The sequence below is a fragment of the Trichogramma pretiosum genome, unplaced genomic scaffold (assembly GCF_000599845.2).
Source record: "Trichogramma pretiosum strain Unisexual culture from Peru unplaced genomic scaffold, Tpre_2.0 scaffold13, whole genome shotgun sequence".
Lineage (NCBI taxonomy): Eukaryota > Metazoa > Arthropoda > Insecta > Hymenoptera > Trichogrammatidae > Trichogramma > Trichogramma pretiosum.
The window spans coordinates 793,883-819,191 of NW_019641606.1; the positions used below are offsets into that span (position 1 = coordinate 793,883).

The 25,309-nt window shown below is 38.8% G+C and overlaps 5 protein-coding genes across 6 annotated transcripts in view; 1 reads left to right on the forward strand and 4 right to left on the reverse strand.

Moving 5' to 3' along the window:
- Window positions 1–12: 12 nt before the first annotated feature.
- LOC106652141 lies at window positions 13–1,563 on the reverse strand. The gene has a single exon (XM_014370937.1). The coding sequence runs from the start codon at window positions 569–571 to the stop codon at window positions 170–172; it is 402 nt and encodes a 133-aa protein (XP_014226423.1). The 5' UTR covers window positions 572–1,563; the 3' UTR covers window positions 13–169.
- A 424-nt stretch (window positions 1,564–1,987) lies between these two features.
- On the reverse strand, window positions 1,988–7,104 carry LOC106652140 (palmitoyltransferase Hip14). Its single transcript, XM_014370936.2, has 10 exons — window positions 6,143–7,104; window positions 5,903–6,058; window positions 5,627–5,826; window positions 5,353–5,562; window positions 4,856–5,135; window positions 4,584–4,784; window positions 4,339–4,500; window positions 4,123–4,279; window positions 3,814–4,058; window positions 1,988–3,735 (listed from the first exon to the last, which is right to left on the reverse strand). Exons 2-10 carry the CDS (start codon window positions 6,047–6,049, stop codon window positions 3,499–3,501), a joined length of 1,839 nt encoding a protein of 612 aa, XP_014226422.1. The 5' UTR covers window positions 6,050–6,058; window positions 6,143–7,104; the 3' UTR covers window positions 1,988–3,498.
- Window positions 7,105–15,410: 8,306 nt separating this feature from the next.
- On the reverse strand, window positions 15,411–18,482 carry LOC106652049 (serine/threonine-protein phosphatase 2B catalytic subunit alpha isoform-like). Its single transcript, XM_023458412.1, has 8 exons — window positions 18,135–18,482; window positions 17,373–17,893; window positions 17,096–17,299; window positions 16,335–17,026; window positions 16,138–16,264; window positions 15,880–16,051; window positions 15,701–15,798; window positions 15,411–15,622 (listed from the first exon to the last, which is right to left on the reverse strand). Exons 1-8 carry the CDS (start codon window positions 18,395–18,397, stop codon window positions 15,495–15,497), a joined length of 2,205 nt encoding a protein of 734 aa, XP_023314180.1. The 5' UTR covers window positions 18,398–18,482; the 3' UTR covers window positions 15,411–15,494.
- A 422-nt stretch (window positions 18,483–18,904) lies between these two features.
- On the forward strand, window positions 18,905–19,883 carry LOC106652078. Its single transcript, XM_023458445.1, has 4 exons — window positions 18,905–19,076; window positions 19,149–19,266; window positions 19,337–19,769; window positions 19,870–19,883. The coding sequence occupies exons 2-4, from the start codon at window positions 19,201–19,203 to the stop codon at window positions 19,881–19,883; spliced, it is 513 nt and encodes a 170-aa protein (XP_023314213.1). The 5' UTR covers window positions 18,905–19,076; window positions 19,149–19,200.
- Window positions 19,884–22,283: 2,400 nt separating this feature from the next.
- LOC106652015 (fat-like cadherin-related tumor suppressor homolog) overlaps window positions 22,284–25,309 on the reverse strand; it is a 173,784-nt gene continuing 170,758 nt past the window's right edge. For both annotated transcript variants that reach the window (XM_023458414.1, XM_023458413.1), the window contains one exon: window positions 22,284–25,271. In XM_023458414.1, coding sequence (XP_023314182.1) covers window positions 24,541–25,271 — 731 coding nt within the window. In that variant the 3' untranslated portion in view covers window positions 22,284–24,540. The remainder of the gene's footprint in view (window positions 25,272–25,309) is intronic.

Consider the following 25,309-nt stretch of genomic DNA (forward strand, 5'->3'; position numbering starts at 1 on the left):
AATAAATTAATGCGCAGAGAAAGAAAAAATGATAATAAATATTGTAAAGTTATAAGGAGAAAAGATAAAAAGCAAACAAATATATACCTGGTGTTGAATCACAGCTCTGAATTGCGTTTTCATTTCACGTATGTCGATGTTTATACCCGCTTAACTTCGACGTCGATAATCACGTGTTGCAGCTCGACGGGTATTGATTCACCTCGACCAATCGACAAGCCCTGAACAGCACGGCGAGCTCTTTGATGTAGAAACCTACGGCGGCTGCCAGAGGCTCGCAGCAGTCGCGAAACGAGGTGGCGATGTTGTAAAAGAGTATCAAAAACGGCTGCAGAAAGCCGTTGAATATGATGGTGAGCAGAGGCTTGAGAAAGTAGTCCGACAGCAGCTGTATCACGCCGATCGTGAGCGGACGAACGAGACTGAAGAGGACGAAACGGAGCAGCTGCAGAACGAAGGCGATCACGAAGGACGTGCCGATGTGAAGCAGGCCGAATATTCGGGCCCAGAATTTGGTCGCGGCGGCGCTTCCTTTGTCGGCGTACTTATCGGTGTTGAGCACCGGTGGCATGTCGGTCGTGTGATAATAGCTATATAGTGCAGGAAATTGATTTTACACAGATAGTGAGTCGAGGAAAGAAAATGCAAGATATCGCGCCTACGCAGAATTTCCGTGATCGAAGTAGTAAATTTCCACTTTTTCCGCCTCTTCGTTGTTCGGCGCGTCAACCTGAACTTTGAATGGTTCATCTGGTATTTTGCTCTTCGTGTTGTCCCGATTTTTGCTACCCATACTGTCTCGATTTTTGGTGTTCATACTATCCCGATTCTTGTTGTTTAGACTGTCCCGATTCTTATTATTTACACTATCCCGAATCTTGACGCTCACGCTGTCCCGATTCTTTTATTTAAAAATAAAATGTTCAATCGGAGATGTAACAATAAAAATGTAAAAATTAAGTCAATATCAGACCTTTTCTGGCTTTTCGATTTTTGATAATCGAGGTGATTTGGGATTACTTTGCAACGATTTCTTCTCGATATGCTTGTGGACAGAAGGATTATTTCTTTTCGCAGTGAATTAGCCTCAATGTTAATTTTTATTTAAAAGTGTCTGATAATCAATTATTATAATTATAAACCTTACGAGTTTTTTTGATCTTGTTGACAAGGGCATTGACTATTCGTCAATTGTGTTGGACTGAGAGTCGAATTAACCGCCGAGCACGGAATGAACTTCACATCGCAGAAACATCCTTGAAAGCGATCATAATGTATTTTTTTTTTACATAAAAACGACAATTTCATCCGTGTGTGATACTTTACCTAAATATTTGGGCTCCTTTTCGCAGTTAGGCGACGTGAGGCCGTTCTTTTGCGAATAATCGGACTGAATGGATGACGCATGGGAAGTGTCCAGTGTATCTGTGGACTGGACATCGTGATCGGAAACCATGATAAGCTTGATCGAAAACTTTCAAAACCATTTAAAAATGATAAAAGTATAATACAAAACGTAAACAGACATCCTGCTGTATAACCGCAACTATCAAAAGATCAGAGAAAGAATCGACGTGAAATTGTTCGTAAGGTGTATGATCATCATCGAACAATACGACGCAGTATACATTGGAATTTTTCAAAGCTATTTTTATTTATTTCTTTTTATAATCTGTATAAAACCATATTATGCAGTATTCTTAATTTTTTTATTATTTACGGTAATTTAGAATAAGAGCATCAGACAACAAGTATTATCATTGTATTGTTTTCTATATAGATACGATGCTTGTATACATCCATAGAGAAAACTGATATGAATGATAACGAGTAAACTACTTATCGATGGCAGCAATATTTATGCGACTTCGAGCCGCACTCGACACTTTTTGCCTCGATCAATTCGTGTTTATTTTTATTTATTTTTCTTCCTTTCACGCAATTTTCAAACAGTCATAAAAACCACAAAAAATGGCATGACGTGACATTTCAACTTCACACGCTCTACAAGTGTACAGATTTTATTATCAAGTTTATTTTCTTGGAAATTTCAACGTAGTAAAAGATGAATTACAAAAAAGCAACTACAATCCGCTCGGTAAAATATTGAGTATAGTACATTTTTTCACCTCGTAAAGTGGGTTATGATTTTTAATCGGTGTCTTTGTTGTCTTGTATTATGAAATCATCGTTATTACGGTAAACTAAATATTCTTGTGCAACCAGTCATGCGAGCTTCCAATCTTACAATATTAAAAAATCACAGAATAGTACAATTTGATCATTATTTCAGTTGTTTTTACTACGTTTATAAAGAGATCTGTCTTGATCATTACAGTAAAATGAAATATATTTATTTCGGTTAACTTTATCGTAATATGACACCTCAATATTTGTAGAAATTGGTAATACTCGTATTAAATTACATTTCAAGCAAAATAAACGATTTTTCACGTCTTTTGTATTAATCTGAAGAAGTTTCACACTTAGAGAGTGCAGAAGAATTGCATACATATAGACTTTTTTCAAACTTTTCGGAATGATCATTAATTACAATCTACATTTTCTTGAGTAGATCAATCGTTCAAAGTAAAAAAAATTTAACTGTAGAATTATTAAAATTAAAATTTTTTCGGATAAAAAGGTAGTTTTCCAAAATGATTTTTCACAAATAATAAAATACTTAATTCAAGTATAATCATGCCTTTAGAAGACTTAGTATTACTTAATACAAAAAAACTTTTTGTTCGCAGTATAATAACTTTTGAAAGTATCAATTCTTAATTTAAATAGAGTACACAAAGCTCCTTACTAACTAATAATAAATGTTAAATCTTTGACTAAAAGTTTTCACCGGATTTCAATAATTTACCTTAGATTAAACTCATTTATAGGCAAAGATTTTATGAACATTATGTCTTGTCTCAGTCATTTCAAGAATATACTACAAAATTACGAATAAATTACCTTTTTAAAGCACGAGTCTTTCTAGTATTGCTTTACAAAGGCAATTACATTAATATACAATTTTATCGTTACATCTTCATCATTCCATAACTGTCAAATGACGAATTTCAAGCTGTGAGCCGGTACAATAGTTCGCATAAAATACATCAGAATCCGTTTATTTAGATATAATTGCTTTGAAGAATAAGCTTTTTTTACGTTATTTACATTATCAATAAGTTAATACAAACAATCTGGCCAAGCAGTTATTTCATTGAACATTGAATAATATTGCAATGGCACAATTTTACGCAAAAAACTTATTTCTAGGATATCATTAGCATGATATGATCATGGTTATTATCTTAACGAGTACAATACTGAGTTAATGTCGCAGTATTCGATGACTAGATTAGTAAAACCGTTAACATCTCATTTTCTCGTTATCCGAAATACACTAATTGGTTTTGGTATTTGGGAAACACTTTTCGTAACTCGTCATTCAAATTTATAACACTAGAATCGCCACTTTGGCGCTAGATTATTCATCATTTAAACGTACTGATAACTGTCTTTTTGTAAAAGTAAAGGCAACTTTTCTATACTATGTTTCAAGTCGTAACTGTGTAGCCAATCTTCACTGGGTTTCGGTTGAAAGCCACACAGGCCGCATTCGCAAAAGTCTGCGGCATTTTGTAAGGCGCCTCTGTGGAATGGGTTACCGTTGGCAAAATGTTTGTAACGTCCCGAATTGATACGTTCGTTCGTAGTCATTCCTAATATCATGATCTAGAAAGGAGAAAAATGTTAAAATTGAGTCAATGAAATTGAGATCAATATTTCTTTGCAATTCAGTTTTGTAATTACCTGATAACACTGACACGCTAAGAGGGTACCGACCCAAAATGCGTGTAGAGATGTATTGACGGTAACCCACATTATCCAAGCATCACAGGTTGCTGCTGCTACCAAGTAATTGTCTGCAGAGTGAGTATCTGTTAAATCGGTCCAACATTCAAACTGCCAATATCTTATACTGGCAGCCATAACTACAAGACATAAGCCCAAGAGAGACATTAAAAATCCAATAAAATATTTGTGATTTTTAGCCCCTGAAATAGACAGATATAGTAATTTCTTTCAAAATTCAAGTTATGAAAATAACTTTTAATGTACCTATGCAATTATTCACCCATGGGCAATGGTGATCATATCTCGCTACACAAACATCACATGCCGAGCAATGTTTTGATCGAATTGGCTTACGTACTAAACAAGTATGGCAAAATATTTGATGATCAAAACCACCATTTTCAGCTAATTCTATAATACACTGAAAAAAGAAATCATTTTGATTATTTTGAAATTAAATTACACTTTTCAATTACTTACATTAAGTTTATCTTCGTGGGTACCCTTGACAATTCCAGGATCTCCACGCCAAGACTTTATGTAGCAAATCCATAAAGGAACTGAACCACCTACTAGCATGAGCCATAGGTACCATGATGCATGCATACCAAGCCAGAACATCCAAGTAACATAAATCCACATCTATTTTAAACAATTCGTTTTTTTATAAAAATTTTTTATTGGTGATATTTATAAAACAGGTATTGATTAAATGGAAAAGATACCTTAGTAGCTAAATAAATTGACATCGGCAGCACATAATACAGTCGCTCATCGTACAGATAATTGCTTGCAGCATAAATTGCAAGATAAAGAACAACAAAGGCGATTATCTTTAACAAGTAATCTAGGCCGCTTTGGAAAATCATTCCAACCATATAAAATACTATAAAAGGTGTACCTATCATACAGTACCAACGAATTCTCTGAAAAAATTGGTAATTTTGAAGTGATTTTCAAAAAAAAAAAAAGAAATTCAAATGTATTTCTTACTCACTTTATCACGGCACCAAACACGAGTTGGATTTTGTTTTTGTCTAATTTCATTACTAAATTTATGTCCCAACCAAGCTGATCCAATGTGAGGTTGTAATAACTTCATTGGTGTTTCATTTTTTAAATTTGGAACATCAAGCGATGCTCCAAATTGGACCAATGTTCTGATGGCTGAGGCATTTTTTGCTATTATTGCCCAATGCAGTGCAGTATTTCCATGCATATTGTCTGTCAGACTATGGGAGGCTCCCAATGTTAGGAGTAATCGCGTGGGGTCTAAGCTGTGAAAATAATCAAAGCTTAACAAAAAATTATTAGCCTTATTTTAAACAGTTTTTAATTTTCTCAGAGGTAACACTGAACAATCAACTCTTGTGCAAAAGCTACAGCATATAGGTTGAAACAAAAACATATACGCAGACCAAATGGAAACTAAAAATCATTAAAAACTGCTTCTGGATGTGAGCAAAATTAAAGGTTATTCAGAGGCAAAGGTACCTTTTGACTTTGTAAGCACTCCACATTAAAGGTGTCATTCCACTTCTGTCTGGTGTATTGGGGTTGATACCTTTAGCAACAAGGTACGCAACAACGGCAGTGTGTCCAAAAGTAGCAGCCAAATGAATGCAGGAGTTACCTTCAGCATCTTTAAGCATAGGATCTGCTCCAGCTCTCATAAGGATGACTACAGTTGCCAAGTGGCCTTGTCTGAAACACAATGAACTTAGAACAAAGTTAATTAAAAATTTTCTAATATAAATGGTAACTCCACCTTGTAGCCCAATGCAACGGTGTGGAAGCTAACTCTCCTCCAATCGCATCGACCTTAGCACCTTTTGCTATGAAATATTTAACAATTTCTTTTCTGTTATTGATAGCAGCCCAGTGCAGAAGAGTAACAGTCTCTGCATCAGGCTCGTTGACATCGTAGCCAGCCTCAACCAGCTCTTGAACTCGTTCAAGCGCTCCATACTAAAAATATAAAATTTATTTCAATATCGTAAAACCATATCATAATGAAAATTAAGTAAACAATAGTAAATATTACTTGTGTAGCCTGAACAATGTTAAAACCGCTGCAGTCTGGCACGGTCGACTTTGCGTTGCATTCATTTACAATCTGTACCTTTGCCTCGGTTTGGGCTTCGTTCTCACCCTCGCCCTGACAACCAGTCTGCATTTGCAAGGCGTACATGTTTCCTGTCTATCACAAAAAATTTACCACAAGAGAGATGAGAACTCGTATCAAAATGTAACATATTGTGTCATCGAAGAATCGCAAATGTACCTGCTCAACAGAGGGTAGAGAGTATTTTACCAAGAAAAAAATCAGTCGAAACTCAGCATGGTCAAGCACACACGCTCTTAACACACTTGGATAAAAACTACGCACTGTATGGCACGAATTCCTCCTCGGCTACTGCGAGCAGTGGCATCGCACACGGTCTGCTATACGAACGCGCTAATATTTATATCGGAGGCAATCACGAGGCTCTAATGGATCGGTCGATCTCTATCGTCGACTGCGGCGGCGATGATAATAATAATAATTGAATCGAAGCAATCACTACTGGAGTAGCGGCCACGAGACGCGTCATAATCTCGCGTGTGCGTTAGTGTGTAGTATGGTGCCACTAGTATATAGATATATATTTTGTCTATAATACACACGAGTACACGACGACGACGCGCTTATCAATATATTCGAATACTACTGCCGACGGCACTCACTACTACACTACACTAGCTGCATTTAGGCGTGCGCGTCTTCTGCTAGGTGTATATACACGGAAACGCACGAAGAGTACAGTGTACAGTGCGGCTATGGAGATAATATCGCGGATATCGATGATGTGTCAGGCGAGTTTAATTTCATGCGGCGATGATAACGTAAGCTCTACTGTGTGTTGCAATTCTCGATGGAGTCGTAGCAATTGATAGTGACTCAATTGTAAATATGATTCAGTCGAGGTTACGCAGGTCCTCGCCCCAAATTTCTTCGAGTGTCTCTCTCTCTACCGACTCCACGTAATACTACGATAGTGCTTGACTGAGAGTTACACTTTCACTCCACCGACGGTATGGCATCTTCCTGACTGTCACATTGCCACTGAACACACAGGCAATTCGCTCTGCACAGCAGCAGCTTGCAGCGCTTGTGTTATCGTCTGGCCGCTGGCTGGCAGACAGACATGCAGTGGTGCGTTGTATTGCGTTGTGTCTTCCACTGTCTCTTCGCCGCTCCGCACCACCGAAGACTCCCGACAAATAGACTGCATTCTGGCTGAAGCTGGAGCGAGAGTCTCGAGGGGGGTGCGCGCCTGCGCCGCGCTACCGTACAGACCATATAAATTTGCGTGCATTATAAGCGCTTTGTATATTGCACTTTTTTCAGTCGGAATTTCCATATATCAACGCGCGCGTATGACCACGTGTGTCGACGTAAATTGGAGCAGGTCGTGTTTCGGCCGCGGTCGGACGGTCACTCGTTTTCTCGGTCTGACCCCAAGGGCTCTATGCGAAATATAGCTGAAATGAAATTTGTAAAATTTGTAAATTTGGAAAAGTGATAGATTGGTTAATCTCGAATAAGTCATCGTGCTTCTGCGATCATTTATTTATTATGATTTTAACGTTACTCGTGAAAAAATTAGGTCTTGAAAATTCTTATTTAATTTGTTTATTCAATTCGCGTCTGTGTTTCTAGTTTCAGTAAAGTCACGTTTAAAATTGATTACTCATGTCAAAAAGTGCGGTGAAGAAGTTAAACTTATTTCTTACGTTTCTGTAAATCCTTTCGTTTGAATTTTTAACTAGGAATTTAATTTTAGGGTAAAAAATGTTAACTTTTAAATGGTCTTCTTGGAAAAACTGAATACCTTCACTCATAGCATATTTCGATGTGGTCGATTGGTCTCATTTAAAACGATGTTTGAAAGACTCAGAAAAATCGATTTTCCAAATTTTTATTTTATTTATCGTGGACCCAATTTATTTTAATTCAATTCACATGAAAAAGTGAGCGAGTCAAAGAGCTATAAAGTTACATAATTTAGAGCACGAAAAGCGAGTTTAAAAAGCGACAACAGAATTATAAAATAAGTGGACATTAATTACAATGGTTTATCATTATTAATAAAGTGAGAAAGGGTATACGTTGATTTTTTTTCTACAAAGTCTTAGTAAGATATTCATGAAGTACATGACATAAATTTATGCAATCTAGGATAATGTTTACATTGAAGAATAAGCATCATGATTTTTTTTTTTTCAAAAAAAAATGTCACTGTTTTTATTGATAAATTATTGAAATAATCAATAATGCGTTAATAATTTTTTCTTTATAACATCGAATATACACTTCATATATTTATTGCCGGATTATAATTGCGTGTATTTATGAACTGTCTATTTTATGATGATGAGCCCTTGGTGGGAACATATTACCGTCGCGCGGCGCGCTCGGATCGCAGGGCGCGATATGGTTGTAGGGCTCCAAGCCCCACCTCTCGAAAAACGTCCTGCTGATCATCTTGGCGAGATGCAGCGCGCACATGTGGCGCCAGGGCTGCGGCAGCTCGCCGCTCAGCCTCTCCGCGAACTGCCAGAACTCGAGGTAGCTGACGACCTGCTCGGGCTCCTCGGGCTGCATGCGGATCAGCAGGTAGAGCGACATGCTCGGCTTGATGGCGATCTTGTCGGCCAACGCGACGAATTCCTCGCAGTCGTACCAGCGCTCGGCGATGTCGGCCGTCCTCTTGAAGAGCTCGTGCTCGGCGAAGAACTCCAGGATCGTCTGGGCGTCGCTCGCCTTCAACGCGTATCCGTGGGCCTCGAGGACGTCGCAGACGGCCAGAGCGCCGGCGACCAGTCTCAGGCTCGACTCGTCGTCCCTGCTCGTGCAGGCCTCGACCAAGTCGCTCGCGTCGGGGAAGGTGAACTTGTCGATGTCGGCGCCTCGGTCGAGCAGCAGAGCGACCACCCGCGGCATGAGGTAGGTCACGGCGAGCTGCAGCGGCGTGCAGCCCTCCTCGTTCCAGGCGTTCACCTGCACCGCCTGCCTCTTCTCGTCGTTGATCTCGAAGAACGTCTCCGGCAGATTGGCCTCCTCGTTGCTCTCGCAGATGACGTGCAGAGGCGTCACGCCCTCGTTGTCGTCCATGTTGGGCAGGGCGCCGCTCTTGAGCAGCAGCTCGGCCACCGACTTGCGGCCGTGCTTCAGTGCCAGCAGCAGCGGCGAGTCCTCGGTCGCCGCCACGAAGCAGTTGGGATCCTGGCCGTGCTCGAGGAACTCCTTCACGACGTCGTCCAGGCCCGACATGCAGGCCACGTGGAGATGCGTCAGGCCCGTCTCCTCGTCCAGGCAGTTGATCTTGAACTCGTTGTAGATCTTGAACAGATCGCGGATCAGCTCGTCGCGGTACAGCGGCGGATGGTTGAGCTTGACCACGCGATGCAGCAGCGTCGTGCGCAGGCCCCGCGAGTCCGAGCCCTCGTCCTCGTAGCCGCTCGCGATCACGAACTTGACGAGTTTTTCCAGCTGCGCGGGGCTAAAGGACCGCGCGAACTCGATGAGAAGCAGATCGATCTCCTCCTTTCGAAACACCTCTCGGAGATTCGGCAGTGGACCCACCCATTCGCCGATCAAGCTATTGAGTTGCTCGAGCAGTTCGCGTCGCTCCTCTTCGACCTCCCAATTGGTATTTTCTACTAGATGCTTCAATTTTTCACTGGATTCGTCGTCGGCGATTTTACGCCGTTTCGCGTCAGACCCGTCGGTCGTTTCGCACCGTTTTGCGTTGGATTCGTCGTCGGAGATTATAAAGTTAATTGCCATTTTTATCGTTGTATTTTTTTTATCGCGTGAAATCACTCGCGGCACTCGTTACTGTATCTCCCTGCAATCACTCTGCGATGTCGCGACGTGAACTGAACGACTAAAAGGCGCCAAAATCGTCGAACGAAAACCGTTGCTCGAGCCGAGCGCCCAAGTAATAATGTAAACACACGCCTATGTATCGCACAACACAATACGAAATTTGACGCTTTGGTACGTGTTGATCGATGCTTGATATTACTTCGTAGCCGAGGAAACTTTGAAAACACAGCACCCGAGTGTAATATAGATCTCTGTATAATATAAGTTGATGACGACACTATGTGGATTTTAAGATGACTCTTTTGTGCGAATGACTTTTAGCATAGATCACATACAGATATGTCATTGGCTTTAGAGATTACTCTTTTTTGTAAATGACTTTTTGGCATATATCACAAGAGTTGAAACTGTATTGATGGCGACTTTGAGTCTATTTTAAACCGTATAGGCTTTTAATAAAATTTAACATGCATGAAAATATTATTTTAAAATATTTTACTACATAATAGTCATATTCAATCATCAACTCACACTAAATTTTTTAGCAGTAATCCTGAAAAGTGAATATTTTTACCATATAAACCGTTTAATTCCATCTTTATCGATTAGAATTTCGTGGACGCTTATTTTTTTTGTTTCAATTGAGCGAACTTCGATTACATTTAATATTATTTACAAATCGTGCCGTGAAAACGGTGGACCAATCATAGCGTTTTAAATGAATGAAATTATCCCTCCCTCAAATCGATTTGATAAGATTTCAGCAGTATCAATTGTAAATAAATTATTGAAAAAAAAAAAAATAAATTCGAATTCTTTGGAATGTTTTTTCTCAATGCAGGTTTAAAAAGGGCGTTTTTTCAAATGGTTTATCAACATAATCTCTCTAGACGAATTTTGAAACCACTTACGGGATAATTTCGCGTTTTGACTTATCAAATTGTAAATAACGCATTTCTATGGCAAATCGATTTGACCAATGTCGATTATTCCTCGCAGCGGCACTTTCTTTTCACCGTTTTTTTTTTTCACTTTTCATAAGTCGGTGCATCCGTTGGTCGCTAGAGGATGAAGGTGATTCCGATTCATTGCTTGTACTCGCTGATAATCGTTGTCGTGAATTCAAGTCACCGGCACTCCGTACCGCTTGAGTCGTTGATCGATCAGCCTTATGCTCGACAATTTTTATTTTCGCCGTGCCTATTCGAGTTTTGTTGATTTCACCACTTATATTGCACAGTAAAGGATGCGACTAATCGATTGCACATTTTCGTGGTCCGAGTATCTAAGTTCGCTGGTGTACATGACTTGTGTGCTGTAGCTGAAAGGGATCGTTTTGGAAGTTGCCACGAGCAATCGAAAACATAGCAACGAATTGTGCAAAAAGTATACTCACTCGTCGACGCAGCGTCCTGCGGTGGTGATCCGATTTTCGTTGAGCACGGCACCGCCGCATCCGTGCGTGCTCGAGAAGCCGAAAAAGGGCCACTTGCCGAAGGGTGCCTCCTAATTGCCGCCGACTATCCTCGTCTTGGGTCGCGGAAAGAGCGACGGTAGTCCGCAGGACATTCCGTTCTTCTCCGAGGCCGCGGGTATCGTCAAGACCGAGACAGTTCTCAGCGGAGAGCCAGTGGTCGTCGTCGATGACTCCGGAAATGATGTTTTGACGATCGTAGGCGTCGTTGTCGTAGTGCTGGTACTCGTCGTTGCATTCTCTATGTAAGAAGCACTACTTGTGCTGCTGGTAGGGCTACTCGTCGTCGTTATAGCCGCTGTGGTAGTTGCGGCTGCTTGCGGCGTCTTCTTCGTCGGCCGAGCTTTTGTTGGACTGTCGAGGTAGTACGACGTAGTTATGTAGTGAGCCGAGTGCGGCTTCTGGTAAACGTGATTCTGTACGATAAATAACGTGAATGAATTAGCAAAATTTAGGAACATTAAAAATTAACTAGTCATACTTTTAGCGCTCGTCTGTCCTATCCAAGTTTGCTATTTTTTTAATCGTCACTATTATCAATCAATCATTATCATTATCAATATATGATAATATATTGAGAATATTATCATTCCAGCTGACAACAGAATTCTGTCAGAATTGGATTCGACGTCGTTTTTGAGTTAATTTCCTTAATTCTTGGGTATTACGATTGATTTTTATTTTTTTTTTGTGTCATTTGAAAGAATAAAAAAGGCCAAATTTTCAATATTTTTCCGTTATACTTTTATTAATTGCAAGGACATATTGAATATTACACAAATTTGAATCTGTTCTCGATACATTAAAATAGCTTAGTTTAGTTATTATCCACTGATTGGACGGCCTTCAAGACCATGCATAACTCCAAATCCTTGTCCTGACATAAAGTTACTCATACCACGGTGGAACTCGTCCAAGCCCCAGGTCTCGCTTCCAAAACCACCACTAGCTAAAGCTGGTGAGCAAAGTTCGCTCAACATCAAGACCGCTACAACGAGGAAACTAAAAACGTAAAAAAACATACTTTATTAAATTGTATAGATTCTATAATATAGTCTGCAGAAGACAGCCTAAAAGTTTGACAATAAACATTTTTCTACGTATGTTCAAAGCGCCCTCAGAATGATTTGTTTTTATTAATCATTTTTATTAGTGACAAATATACCTCATTGAAAATTATATGCGTATAATGTACGTTTGAAAGAAATGTATACTTACGCGTAAATTAACTTGGCCATTTTGAAATCGTTCGAATTGTCAAGTGTTTGCAACTGATGAGTGAATTATAACCACCATGCGTATTTATATGAAAAATATTAGCCAATTAGCACGCTTAACGTTTGTTTTATAGATTACAAATCAAAAATAAGCTCGTATCAGTAAAGGAAGAAACATAGATATATTATAATTGAAATCCTCACTTTTTCAACGATCACGCATTTTCATCTCAACCTTGTAGTTGATTAGGTAATAAAACACAATTAAATTAATTTAAAAAAAATGTTTTAATTAAGCTTATATATTGTCGTTTTATAATTTGAAACTTTTTAAAACAATTTTTAGTTAAGTTATCATAAGCTATGACATACAAATGGATACGGAACTGATCAAAAACACCGGTGGCTGAAACATCAAATTTTTTTTCATTATATTCTTGACTTATTTATTCAAATAAATTATGAATTAAAGTAGGTTTGAATTTTACAATTTAACGTACTTGGGTTTTATCATTTTTTCTTAAATAGCCTTTTATTTATAAAAATAAGAGTGTCGGGGCTTAGTTTAGTTCTGGTATTCGATTGTACGGGAAAAATCTTAAATTTTAACGTGATTGAAAATAACTTATAAATAAGTTTGGATTCCAGCAAAGTATTGTATTGTTTTCATGATAATATATTAGCAACAACAAAACTTCAATATCAACGTGACCGATTCATTGTAATGTTTTACGATTCGATTATAATAAGTATAATCAAAATAATCGTCAAAGATGTACTTACAATTATGAGCTACAGTTACAACAATTACGAAGATAATTCATTAAAATATTAAAATATCGAAATAATCGTCAAAGATTCATTGTGTGCACATTGTTTACCCATTAACCATGAAACAATTCTTAGTCAATGGTTAATCTTTTATTACTACAATAATACTTTCGTACATGTGCATTCAGACTTTCAGCACGAAATATCACTTTGCGTACCCAGAGCTTTTTGGCTTACATATGAACAAAATCAATTGAACATGTAGGATAGACTCAAATTACCTCTTACCAATGACCGTAAAATTTCTAAAATAACATTTATAGCACTGCGTGGCATAAGTTCACATCTATGGCACGCTTTTCGGTGGCATAAGTCGCACATTCTGGCACCGCTGCGTTCGCATCACACTCGCATACGCTCGTGCGCTAACCTCACTTCGCGTTACCAGAAAGTGCGACTTATGCATCGGAAAAGGGGGCATAAATGTGAACTTTGCACAGTACTATAAAACGTTGTTCGATACTCGGGCCATAGAGGACACTTTTCGGCCCAGCTATTAGGACCCTCGCTGCGCTCGGGCCCTAAACTACGCCGTGCCAAAAAGTGTTACTTATGGCACTTGTATCGAAAATTACTATTATGCAACGGGTGTTGATCGACTCGTCTTCGGCTCGTGCTGCGACCCCTCGTTTCGATTAAAAAGCTTATTCACATAATTACGTACAATACTTTATGGCCCAAGAGCCTAAAACTAGTGGCAAAGTTGCATTTTTTAGTTTATATGGAGGATTGAAAACGAATAAAAAATGAAACGACTTGAAACTTATTTTAGTTTTAGTGTAAGGTAAAGTGGGGGGAAACGCCAGTTCGGAGAAAATGCCACTTTGCTATATTATCGTTATAAGAAAGAAAATTTAGATTTAGTGACCTATTGGAATTTTCGTTATGATAATCCGATTACATCGACACAAAATAGCTGATTTTTCACTGCTGTGAAAATTTTTCGTAAAGTTCAATGTGCAAACATTCATTTATTTTTCAATGAAATGTTTAAGTGGGAATTGTTAACGACATCTAGATAATGACAATACATTATGCAAGCTTGGCCATGATAGTATGCTAGGAGATTCCGAAAATGAATTAGTATTTCATTTTTTTCATTGCATTCAGATTAAGAACATATTGCTCCAATCGGGGCGGCTCCTTCCCCGCATGCTTGGGAAACGCCACTTTGAAACCAAGTTGCTAAATTTGTTATAACTATTAAAATAACAATATAAAGTTATAATTTTGTTTTTCTTATGATATATAAACGTGTTTTTTACTGTCCTCAATGCTTAAGATTTGATTTCATACATTCATTATTTTTATATTCCAATTGTTTCCTTAGCTATGGCGTATTCCCCCGCTTTACCTTACGTAAAATTGTATATAGAATTTAAAAATTTATGAGTAATAAATTATTTATACGGTTAAAATTTCAAATAAAACAAATCACAGGGTACATAATTTTTAAAGTTTGCCTAAACACGATAAAATAGTCATGCGTAATACCTTCGCGTAGATTCAAAACATATTGTATTACGATGTGTAAATTTTTTCGAGGGGGGGGGGGTTACCTGGGGTTACTTATGGAGCTTGGGTTACCATTAGTAGAAGGTAAAATCAAAAATTTTTTGATTTACCACTTGCAGTTTTACAGATGAAGGTACTCGCCATCTAGTGGTGGAGCCATAAATAACATTAAACAATTTTTTAAATGCTGTGTCTGAAAAAATGATCCATTTTTACATGCGTATAATAGTTTGAAACCAAATTCATGAAAGAACGCTTTTTTTAAATAATTATTGAAGAAAGCTGTTAAGCGCAATGCGCCCTGCAAGAAATTCTCAACATTAATAATGTTGAAAAAAATAATCAATAATAGTGTCTAAAAATACATTAGTCATTAATGCATTTTAATGCAAAAAAACATATGGAGGTTATAATTACTGAAAATACATAAAAATTTTAATTTCCACACTTAAGACTTCGCATTCATCGCAATGAATACCATATGCATGAGTGATATTAATAATATAATAAGTAGTATAAGTGTAAAGAAAATTTCGTTTGAATAAGACACTTACGAATAAACACATTAACGAACTCATAAAAAAACTATTTTCTCGGAACTTTGACAGACGGTATTTTAATAAAGTTAAAATACTATGCGTAAAATTTTAAAATTTTATTTTTATTGATCAACTGAGAAAAAGCTATACAGCTTTTTATAATCGCATTAATCATAACATAAACGTTAAATACTTTTTCTTGACTGGAATTGTCGCGAGGCACTGCTGCTCAGCTCTGGCGGCAAGGGTGGCATGCACTCGTTTGACGCGTCCAGCTTTTTGATTTCGTCGAACGTCAGGTGTTTTCTTAGAGCTGCGAAAAAAGAAAAAAAAAAAAATAAATTTATGAACGTTATGAAGCAGAAATAGAGCTCGTTCATAAAAAACTCACTTCGTTTCAGGCCTTCCTTGCCCTCGGCCAGTGTTCCAGGTGGCATCAAGCCATTGGGTGACAAGCCTTTCAACTGCATGATCGTTTCGCTCTCCTCCCTGTACATAAATGAATAAAAAAAAAAAAAAAACAAAAAAAATGAATGTTTTTCCGTCTCTTTGTCTTTTTTTTTAATATACCTGAGTAAGGAGTAGTTGCGCGACATCTTTCCAACGGCTTTAATTTTATTTTTTATTATGTCCCTACGACTGGCAGTCGACATTCCTTGTGAATCATTGAGGGAATCGTCCTCGCCTTGACTTATCTCCTCTTCAGAGCAGATGTTCAGTACGGCGAGCAGTATGTCCGTCACTTTGAAAAAATAACAATCACTCTTAATAATTTTCAATTTCTTATAATCAAATAATATAATATCGAAAAAAGATTTTGCTTCTTACCCTTCTCGCCAACGAACGGTATGGACCATTCGAAGACGTTGCTGAAATTGGGCAACCAGTAGGGATGCGGCATAGCGTCGAACTGCTTTATGTTAAGATTGTTGTTCGAGTACACCAGTATGGCAGCCTGAAACAAACGAGAATTGCGATAAAAAAATGAAAAAGAGGAGCTATCGCGTTGTGCCAGCTTCGCGCACCTTATTGCCATAGACATCGAGATAATTCGGCGCGCTGAACAGCGTCAGGAGCGACGGGAACTTGTTGCTCGTCGCCCTGTATAACCTGTAACCGGCGTCCTGCGCCTCGTGAGCCCTTATCACTCCCAGCAGGCCGTTGCGCTCGAGAAAGTCGCACACGGCCGCGTAGCTGTAGTAATACGAGCAGCCGCGCGTCGAATTGTACGCGTAAAAATCCTTCTGCGCTCCGTCGTCGTAGTGCTCCTCGGGATCGGACCAGAGCAGATCGCAGAGGGCGCCGTGCGACGACGGCTCCTTGAATCTCTCGATTTTATTGATGTCCTCGACTTTCAGGATCTCGGGCGACAGTCCGCCGTGCACGCAGAGGAACTGGCCGTTCATGAGGGCGGCCAGCGGCAGAGCGTCGAAGGCCAGCATGCAGGCGTCGTAGACCTGGAGCGAGTACTTGACCTCGCACTCGCGCTTGAAGGTGAAGTACGCGGTGAGGTGGCGACACTCGTGATTGCCGCGCAGCAAGAAGAAGGTGTCGGGGTGGCAGCACTTGAGCGACCAGAGGTACAGGACGCACTCGATGCCGAAGCAGCCCCGATCGACGTAGTCGCCGAGGAACAGGTAGGTGGTGTCGGTGGGCGAACCGCCGAGCTCCAAGAGCCTCATGAGATCGAAGTACTGGCCGTGAATGTCGCCGCAAACTATACAAAAAACATGCCGGCTTTAATTGAGATATATCCTTTGGAACAAAAGGGACTCTCGTCGCTTACTCGTGACGGGAGCGGGAACTTTGATGAGGTTGGGCTCGCGGGCGAAGTGCTCGGCGCCCTGCTTGACGATGCGCAGCACCGCCGACTCCTCCAATCTTCCCTCGCGCAGCAAGTGATCGCGCAGCAGCTTGAGGCGCGGCAAGCCGGTCTCGCTGTCGAAGATCTCTCCCTCGGTCAGTCGGTTTTGCGCTGGTCCTGGAACGTCTGCGGAATATATAATACATGACGAGTCAACGCGATCCTAACATTTTTTCCTTCGCAAGTATACAATAATTACTCTTCATAGCCCTTTCGGTGGTGCTGGGCTGCTCTTCTGCGCAACAACTGCTGCTGCAAGAGGGCAGATGAACTTTGACCGGCGAGTCGGTCAGCCACTCGTCGCTAGCCGTGAGAAACGTCTCCTGCGTGACTTCTGCGGTGGTATCGAGATCTTCCTCCTCCTCCTCCTCCTCGTCGTCGCCGTCGTCGTCGACGTTATCCTCGTCGTCGAGGATCTGCCGATCCGGCAGATCGAGCCCGAGCTGCCCCTCCTCCTCGGAATTGCGCCAGTAGCCCATGACGAATTTGCTGAGGTCCGTCTCCTCGTCGTACTGGCCGCAGCTGCTGCTGGCGTTTTCGGGGCTCTCATCGTTTTCGTCGTCGGCGTCCTCCTCGCAAGACTGTCGGCGACGTTTGCCCAGGTAAACGACGTCGGGGGACGTCTCCTCGCTGCTCGACAGAACGATGCTTTTTTCTCGCTTTTTCGGTGTTGGCTCTATCTGCTCGACGCTCAGGTCCGATACGTTGAGCAAGCTTAAGCTGAAGGTTTTGGAATTAAAAGCGTAGATGAGTGGGACGCGTTTCGTGCGATTTATACGATGTAAATAAGAATGCCGCGTTATGCTGCTGTAAACACGTATGACGTGAGGTCGATGACCAATGTACCCCTGAGCCCCAGTCGCAGCAGCAGTAGCCGAGTCCGAATTTTCGTCAATGAAACTTAGGATTTAATGACGAAAGACGAATGAAATGAAAGAAAAAAAATGATAATATAGCTTACTTGTCGACCTCCGATGCTTCAGATTCGACGTTGCTTTTATCTTCCACAAGGCTGAGCGAGGACAATCGATTCAAAAATCCCGAGGGCAGGGTCAAATTCCACAGATCGCGATCCTGCGGCGAGTGTATGTACCTCATCTCCTCGATCTCGCCCATCGAGCCGATCGTCTCCTGATCCTGATTCTCCTCATCCTCCTCTTCCTCGTCCTCCAGCTCCTCCTCGTCGCCTTCGGTTCGAGCTGCAGATTTCGAAGTATCTTCCATTGCGCGTGTTTATTATGTATTGCACGAAAATCGTTACGTTGACTCGCTGACACGCGCGTGGACACACTGTGTACGAATATTTCGATTGACAGTGTACTTGCTGTTCGAACGTAAATAATAACGCAAATGTAGAGTTTGAGCACTTTCATCGCGAGGTGGTGCTGAGAAGTATACAATTTGTAGAGCTTCACAAAGTGCTTATTTTGAATTAGTTTTGCCGCATATAAATGAATTTTTTTTCTACCCGCATCAAAGATATAATTATAAGGATAATCATAATAAGGATAGAAGGATATAATGCCTTTCGTTCAAGTCTGTAGAATTCGTAAAGGGCACGAATCACTACAACGTTTTGCGATTTGCAGTCGAAATTACCGACTTACCTGCTTTCGACTTGAAGAGTTAAGTCGATGGTAGAGGGGGAAGGTATCCACCAAGTAGCTATCACAGTCGTGGTTGCCACTCGTTATATGATTGCAAGTAGTGCGTTCAATCGCAAGCGAGGATATGAATTCCTCAGTAAGCAAGTGTTTACGAATTGGTGAATTTGAGGTACATACAGTGTTGACTACTCGAGGCGATTAACCTTTAATAATTACTCGGGGTAAATTATAAAAATTTAGAGTGCGATTACATGTTATAATCAAGCGAGTGATGGAATCAGAGAAGGCACAGTTAGGTATAAATATTTATTGTATATACTATGATATTTTTTAAAGCAATAGCTTCAATAAACTGGATTATTTTTCAGAGTAAAGTACGAACCAGGCAACATTTGGCCAGATGCAGGCGATGATTATATTATGATCAATTCGGTGAACTCTTGCGAGACTAAAAACTTTGAAACGTTTCCATTTCATAAATCACCAGTAAGTAGAATTATTTGATTTATGTTTCGTTTTTCAATTATCAAAAACTGTTACTCAATTTTAATTTTAGGCACATCACGCGTATGAGGATGAGTTAGATGAAAAAATGTTCATCACTTCTGAGTGCAAAGATGTTAAACTTGAAATACCTTTTCCCCCCCAAAACATTTGTAAATCCGAGAATCAAAATTGCCTACCAACTGTGAAAGTAAAATACGAAGATCGGACCAATGTTATAAATGAATACACATTTGTCGATTTTGAGTGCAAAGATGTAAAACTTGATGTGCCGTCTCCATCGACGGGTATGTGCAAATCTGAGAAAGAAAAATATCCAACAATTGTGAAAATAAAAAAGGAAGTTCAGATTAGTTTCTTGCCTCAAAAAAGTCGAATGATTTTCATGAAAAAAGAAGCAAGAATGAATACATACATTGATACGACACTCAAAAGCATTAGATTATATGAATGTGAGATTTGTCACAAATCATTTGGACGAAAAGGTAACCTCACAGTTCACATAAATTCAGTACATAATGAAAGTAAACTTTTCAAATGTGATATTTGCCACAAATCATTTGGACTAAAAAATAATCTTAATAGGCATATACGTTTAGTACATGATCGTAACAAGCCCTTCGTGTGTGACATTTGTCATAAATCGTTTGGACAACAAGTTCATCTCAAAAATCACATAAATACAGTGCATCATCGGAGCAAGCCTTTCGAATGTGATATTTGTCATAAATCATTTGGAAAAAAATGTAACCTCACAGTTCACATAAATTTAGTACATAATAAAAGTAAACCTTTCAATTGTGATATTTGCCACAAATCATTTGGATACAAAGGTGACCTTAAGAAACACATCAATGCAGTACATGATCGTAACAAACCCTTTGAATGTAATATTTGTCACAGATCGTTTGGATACAAAAACGATCTCAAAAAACACATAATAGCAGTGCATGATCTTATAAAGCCTTTTGAGTGTAGCATTTGTCCCAAATCATTCGGAATAAAAGGTAATTTCAAAAGACACATAAATGCAGTACATTATCGTAAAAAACCCTTCGAGTGCAAAATTTGCCACAAATCATTTGGACGAAAAAGTCACCTTAAAAGCCACGTTAATACAGTACATAATAGTATCAAACCCCATTGAATGTGAAATTTTTCACAAATCATTTGGAATAAAAAGTCATCTTGAAAGGCACATAAATTCAATACATAATCGAAGCAAACCCTTTGAATGTGAGATTTGTCAAAAATCATTTGGGGATGAGGGGAAACTATTATGACAATACATAATCGGAGTAAAACTTAGGAGCTCTAGATTTGTTTTAAGATATTTAAACCCAATGAAAACTTTTCTTCTGACATGCATATGGCCGATTCTCTGTGAAATCGAATGGCCAAAAAAATTTTTTTTCTGCAAATATGAAAAACTTGCTGTTCCCGATGTCAGAAATGTCCCCAAATTTTATTAGAATTTTTGGGACCATCTATCACTCTTTTTCAGGGGCCCGAAGTTGGCCATTTTAGGGTTTTTTTGAAATTCATGAAAAATCACAAATATTAATATAATTCCTGGAATAAAGGAGAATGATTCAAAAGTAAAAGTGCCCAGCAACTTTTTTGTTGGAAATTGTCCAAATTTTCAGAAAAAAAATATGCCAAAGTGATTGGAACAATCTAGGTAAATGTAAAGCAAAAAAACTGCAAAAAAAACATAAAACAAGAAATCTACTCGAGTTCGAACCGAACTTTCATTTCCTAAACTGTGTAAAAAGCTTCCCAAAGATGTCAACTAATGCCTGATAAAGTTTTGTAATGGGCCTTAAAGTTTAACTCAATGTAGACAACAATGTGTGGCGAAAAACATGCAAAAAAGGTCAAAAATAGGCCCAAAATGCCTAAAATCACCAAAAACAGCCATTTTCAGTCCTTTTTTGCACGTTTTTCACCACACATTGTTGTCTACATTGAGTTAAACTTTAAGACCCATTACAAAACTTTATCAGGCAGTAGTTGACATCTTTGGGAAGCTTTTTACATAGTTTAGGAAATGAAAGTCCGGTTCGAACTCGAGTAGATTTCTTGTTTTATGTTTTTTTTGCAGTTTTTTTGCTTTACATTTACCTAGATTGTTCCAATCACTTTGGCATATTTTTTTTCTGAAAATTTGGACAATTTCCAACAAAAAAGTTGCTGGGCACTTTTACTTTTGAATCATTCTACTTTATTCCAGGAATTATTTGAATATTTGTGATTTTTCATGAATTTTAAAAAAACCCTAAAATGGCCAACTTCGGGCCTCTGAAAAAGAGTGATAGATAGTCCCAAAAATTCTAATAAAATTTGGGGACATTTCTGACATCGGGAACAGCAAGTTTTTCATATTTGCAGAAAAAAAAATTTTTTGGCCATTCGATTTCACAGAGAATTGGCCATATACTATGCAATTTTGGAAAACATTTCACATTAATATTGTTTCATTTTGCGAAGAATAATAAAATATTTGAAACTGTTATTCATTTTTTTGTGACTTCAAAAAAATTTGTTACTCATCTTATAGTCATAAATTCAATTATTAACACGGTTTCGGTATTCATTTTTTGAAATATTGTTGCTGAACTGATCTTCCTATTATCAGTTAAATCTGCTCCTTATTGATATGCCAGTAAAATTCCTTGTCTTGAATCCATAGTTATTTCCTAAGTTCCTTAGCATGCCAACTCCAACAACTGATATTCGTACACGCGTAAAATTGAACTATTACAATCTTCGATAAAAAAGCTCTGCAAGTAGTGACAATCTAGCTAACTCGATGCCAAAGTGCATCTTGTATTTAATATGGTAGAATATTATTTAGAAATATTATTTTGCTATTATAGTTCCACTCTGATCAATTATAATTCAGGATGAACACAATACGTTTATTGCCATGACACGATCAGCCCATCGCTTTTAGGAGGAAATCGCTTAGTAAGCAAGGGTAATGGAATGACAACAGCCTGACTAATTTTTTATCATTTTTTTTATTTGATTATATTACATTATAGGCTCTCTTTTTTGTCGCATTCTTTTACATTTACACGTTTCACATTACGTCCATCGAACAAACGCAAACATTTAAATATTATCACCCTGTGTAGCGTCTTTTCGTGTATAAGCATGGATGGCCGTAAAAACAAAAAATTACTTTGCTATATGTATAATTTATTTGATATCGTCTCGCCCACCTAACCATTGAATATGTATATTTTATAAACGTGAGTTTGTGTTTTTTTTCTCTTTCTTTTGTATAATGTGTGATTGCCACCATGCTTTGTAGGGCAAGAACGCAGGAACATAAGAAACGCTCGATCAACTTCAACGTTCACTTTTTTTTCATTTAATATTACGCTCACTTATGCTTTTATTCACAACGCTTTAAAAAATAAAAGAAACTTTAGAATCGCTTCATAAATACAATTACAAAATTAATTATCGTAATTATAAATTGGTCTATACAACTAAAATTATAAAAGAAATCGAATAAGCTGCCTTCGATGATACACAATCGCCGATAACGCAAATCAGCTGTTAAAAGGCTTAATGAACATCCTATGGTATTCAATACTCTGTCATATTCGGAATGAAATGTTAAAGAAACTCGAAAACATTTTGGTATTTTACATAAAGCCAAACTTCATTCGATTATGATTATTTCTATGGCATATACAAACGGTAGAAATTTACAAAATCATATTTCAATTACAGAGCAGTGTAAAATTTATAAAAGATAAAAAACCTTTTTTATCGACTCGAAAGATATAGAAAAGATACGAATGAACACAATTGCTATCAAGTGCCAAGTAGTATAGGTAATAAGAGTTTATTTTACAACCAGTCTTACATGAAGAGATACAAAGATGGAAATTTGCTGGGTTACTTCATTTTTTTTTAGAAAAGAAAACGTATGCAGCACCATTTTCCATGTTTCGAGTAAGGCAGTATAGGGATTTCGAAAAAACTTTGAGCTGATGAAAATCATTCATCGAAAAAACCTGTCTATGAACAAGACTAGACAGAAATCAACACATTATAATTATAGTAATTTTTTTTATAAATAAATCGTTATTATCTAGGTTTAGAAATAGCCTAGCACAATAGGCTTTGTTAGATCGCACTTGATAACGTTGTTAAATCGTAATTTGATCATTTACACTGATAATTTCTCTCTGATACTCCACAACATAATATCTCATTGTTATTATACAATATAGTTTATAATAGCTGAAGTTATTTGATCATTTCGACGTATAAACATTATTATCATCACAGTAAAAATAAATTTCTTCTTCATTTTCTCATTTATTCATTTTAATTCTAATATAGGGAACTAATGCCTGCATCTTATTTTACACAATCTATCGAATCGCGGAAGATTCGCTGCAGTGTTTGAACTACATTTTTTCTTTATACATTGTTCCTTTTTCGCCTTATGATTTACACATTTGTTGTTTTAAATTCTTTAGTGCTTAATAATAGTCTGATAAAATCTTAAAAATAATTCGATAGAAAAATTTGAACGCAAATTAATATTAGCCTAGCTCACGTGAAGAAAACAAATGGCTCACAACTTAAAATTATTCACAAAAACATAGATTAGAAGTCTTTACTCTATTTCATTCGTTACTACAGTCAAAACTTACAATAACAATGTACACTTTGCACATCTAAAGCGTGCGTTTGAATCTTAAAATGAAACATTCGATTAAAAGATTTAAAAAAAAAAAAACAAATAAAAGATCTTATCCGTATGTACTAAATGCTAAATAATAGTCATTGGTCTACGTTATGGGCGGTATACTACACGCTTCGTTTCGATATCAATAATTTATCAATGAAAAGCAAAATAAAAACCTAAAAACTTACCCGTTCCGTTCGATAAAACGGCGCGTTCGTTAATTAAATATCAAATCATGATCGATATAAGTTTAAGTACCGTAAGGGACGAAGGCATCATGAAATAATACACAAGATTACGATAAAATAAAAGTATAGGTACACGGAGTATGAGAAAGTATATGTAATATTTATCCTAGAACGATGCACATGATTTTTAGTTGCCTATACAGTCTCGAGTGTGAGTTGAGTGTGTCGGAGGTGTGGATTTATGTTTACAATGAGGTATTTTACGATATATAGAATACACGATAATACGATTTTTTTGTTGTTGTCTATTTACAAGGAGAGTACTGCTGCGCTCGTGACCTGCGCGAGGCATCAGACCGAGGTCTGAGTGACACCACCGACGTGCCAGGCACGGCCGTTGCTCTGCTTCTGCTGGGCGATCTCGAAGTCGGCGTCGTCGATCTCGCACAGGTGCGTCGACAGGTCGCTGTTGCTATTGTTGGCGCCGTTCTGGCCGTTGCCGTTGCCCAGCAGGGAGTTGCGCTCGTCGAGCGTGCCGATGACGAGGTCGGTGGCGCGGGCGCAGCGATTGCGCCGAGCGCTCGGGAAACCGTAAGGCACTACGTTGTCTTCGTCGTCGTCGTCGAGATCTTGGTCCTCGTCCTCGTCGTCCTCGTTGTTGTCGTGCTCGTCGTCGGACGCGAGTATGCCGCCGAGGACGCCGTTGTTTTTCTTTTTGTTCGCCGTCAGAAGTCGAGTCGTCGCGGAACCACCGCCGCCGCCACCGTTCAGTGGCTGCTGCTGCGACTGCTGCTCGCTCTCCGTGTCCGTGTGGATGTTGTAGTGCGGCAGATACGTGTTAGGATGCCGCAGGTAACTCTCGCTGCTCCTGTACTTGTACTCGGCCTCGCCGCTGCCGCTGTCGAGTGGATTCAGCCGCTGAGTTACGCTGCTGTCCGAGAGCAGGAGAGGCTCGTGGTGCTTGTGCAGGTAGTAGTGCTCGGATAGATCGGTGCCGCATTCCGAGTCGCCGACGTACTCCGACTCCTGGTCCTCGTTCAGGGTCGTGATGTCGCGCGTCGGATCGAGTGAACCGATATGCACTGAAATTCAACAAAAATTCCGTCGTTAGAAAATCAAA

Excerpts from the sequence above, each read along its gene's own strand:
- LOC106652141 (XM_014370937.1), bottom strand. The coding sequence starts at position 571 with ATGCCACCGGTGCTCAACACCGATAAGTACGCCGACAAAGGAAGCGCC.
- LOC106652140 (XM_014370936.2), bottom strand. The coding sequence starts at position 6,049 with ATGTACGCCTTGCAAATGCAGACTGGTTGTCAGGGCGAGGGTGAGAAC. Across the intron at positions 5,827-5,902 it reads ACATTGTTCAGGCTACACAA|TATGGAGCGCTTGAACGAGT; the intron begins GTAATATTTACT and ends TTATATTTTTAG. Across the intron at positions 4,501-4,583 it reads CAATTTATTTAGCTACTAAG|ATGTGGATTTATGTTACTTG; the intron begins GTATCTTTTCCA and ends TGTTTAAAATAG.
- LOC106652049 (XM_023458412.1), bottom strand. The coding sequence starts at position 18,397 with ATGGAAGATACTTCGAAATCTGCAGCTCGAACCGAAGGCGACGAGGAG. Across the intron at positions 17,300-17,372 it reads CACCGAAAGGGCTATGAAGA|ACGTTCCAGGACCAGCGCAA; the intron begins GTAATTATTGTA and ends TATATTCCGCAG. Across the intron at positions 17,027-17,095 it reads AGTTCCCGCTCCCGTCACGA|TTTGCGGCGACATTCACGGC; the intron begins GTAAGCGACGAG and ends TTTTTTGTATAG.
- LOC106652078 (XM_023458445.1), top strand. The coding sequence starts at position 19,201 with ATGATCAATTCGGTGAACTCTTGCGAGACTAAAAACTTTGAAACGTTT. Across the intron at positions 19,267-19,336 it reads TTCCATTTCATAAATCACCA|GCACATCACGCGTATGAGGA; the intron begins GTAAGTAGAATT and ends TTTTAATTTTAG.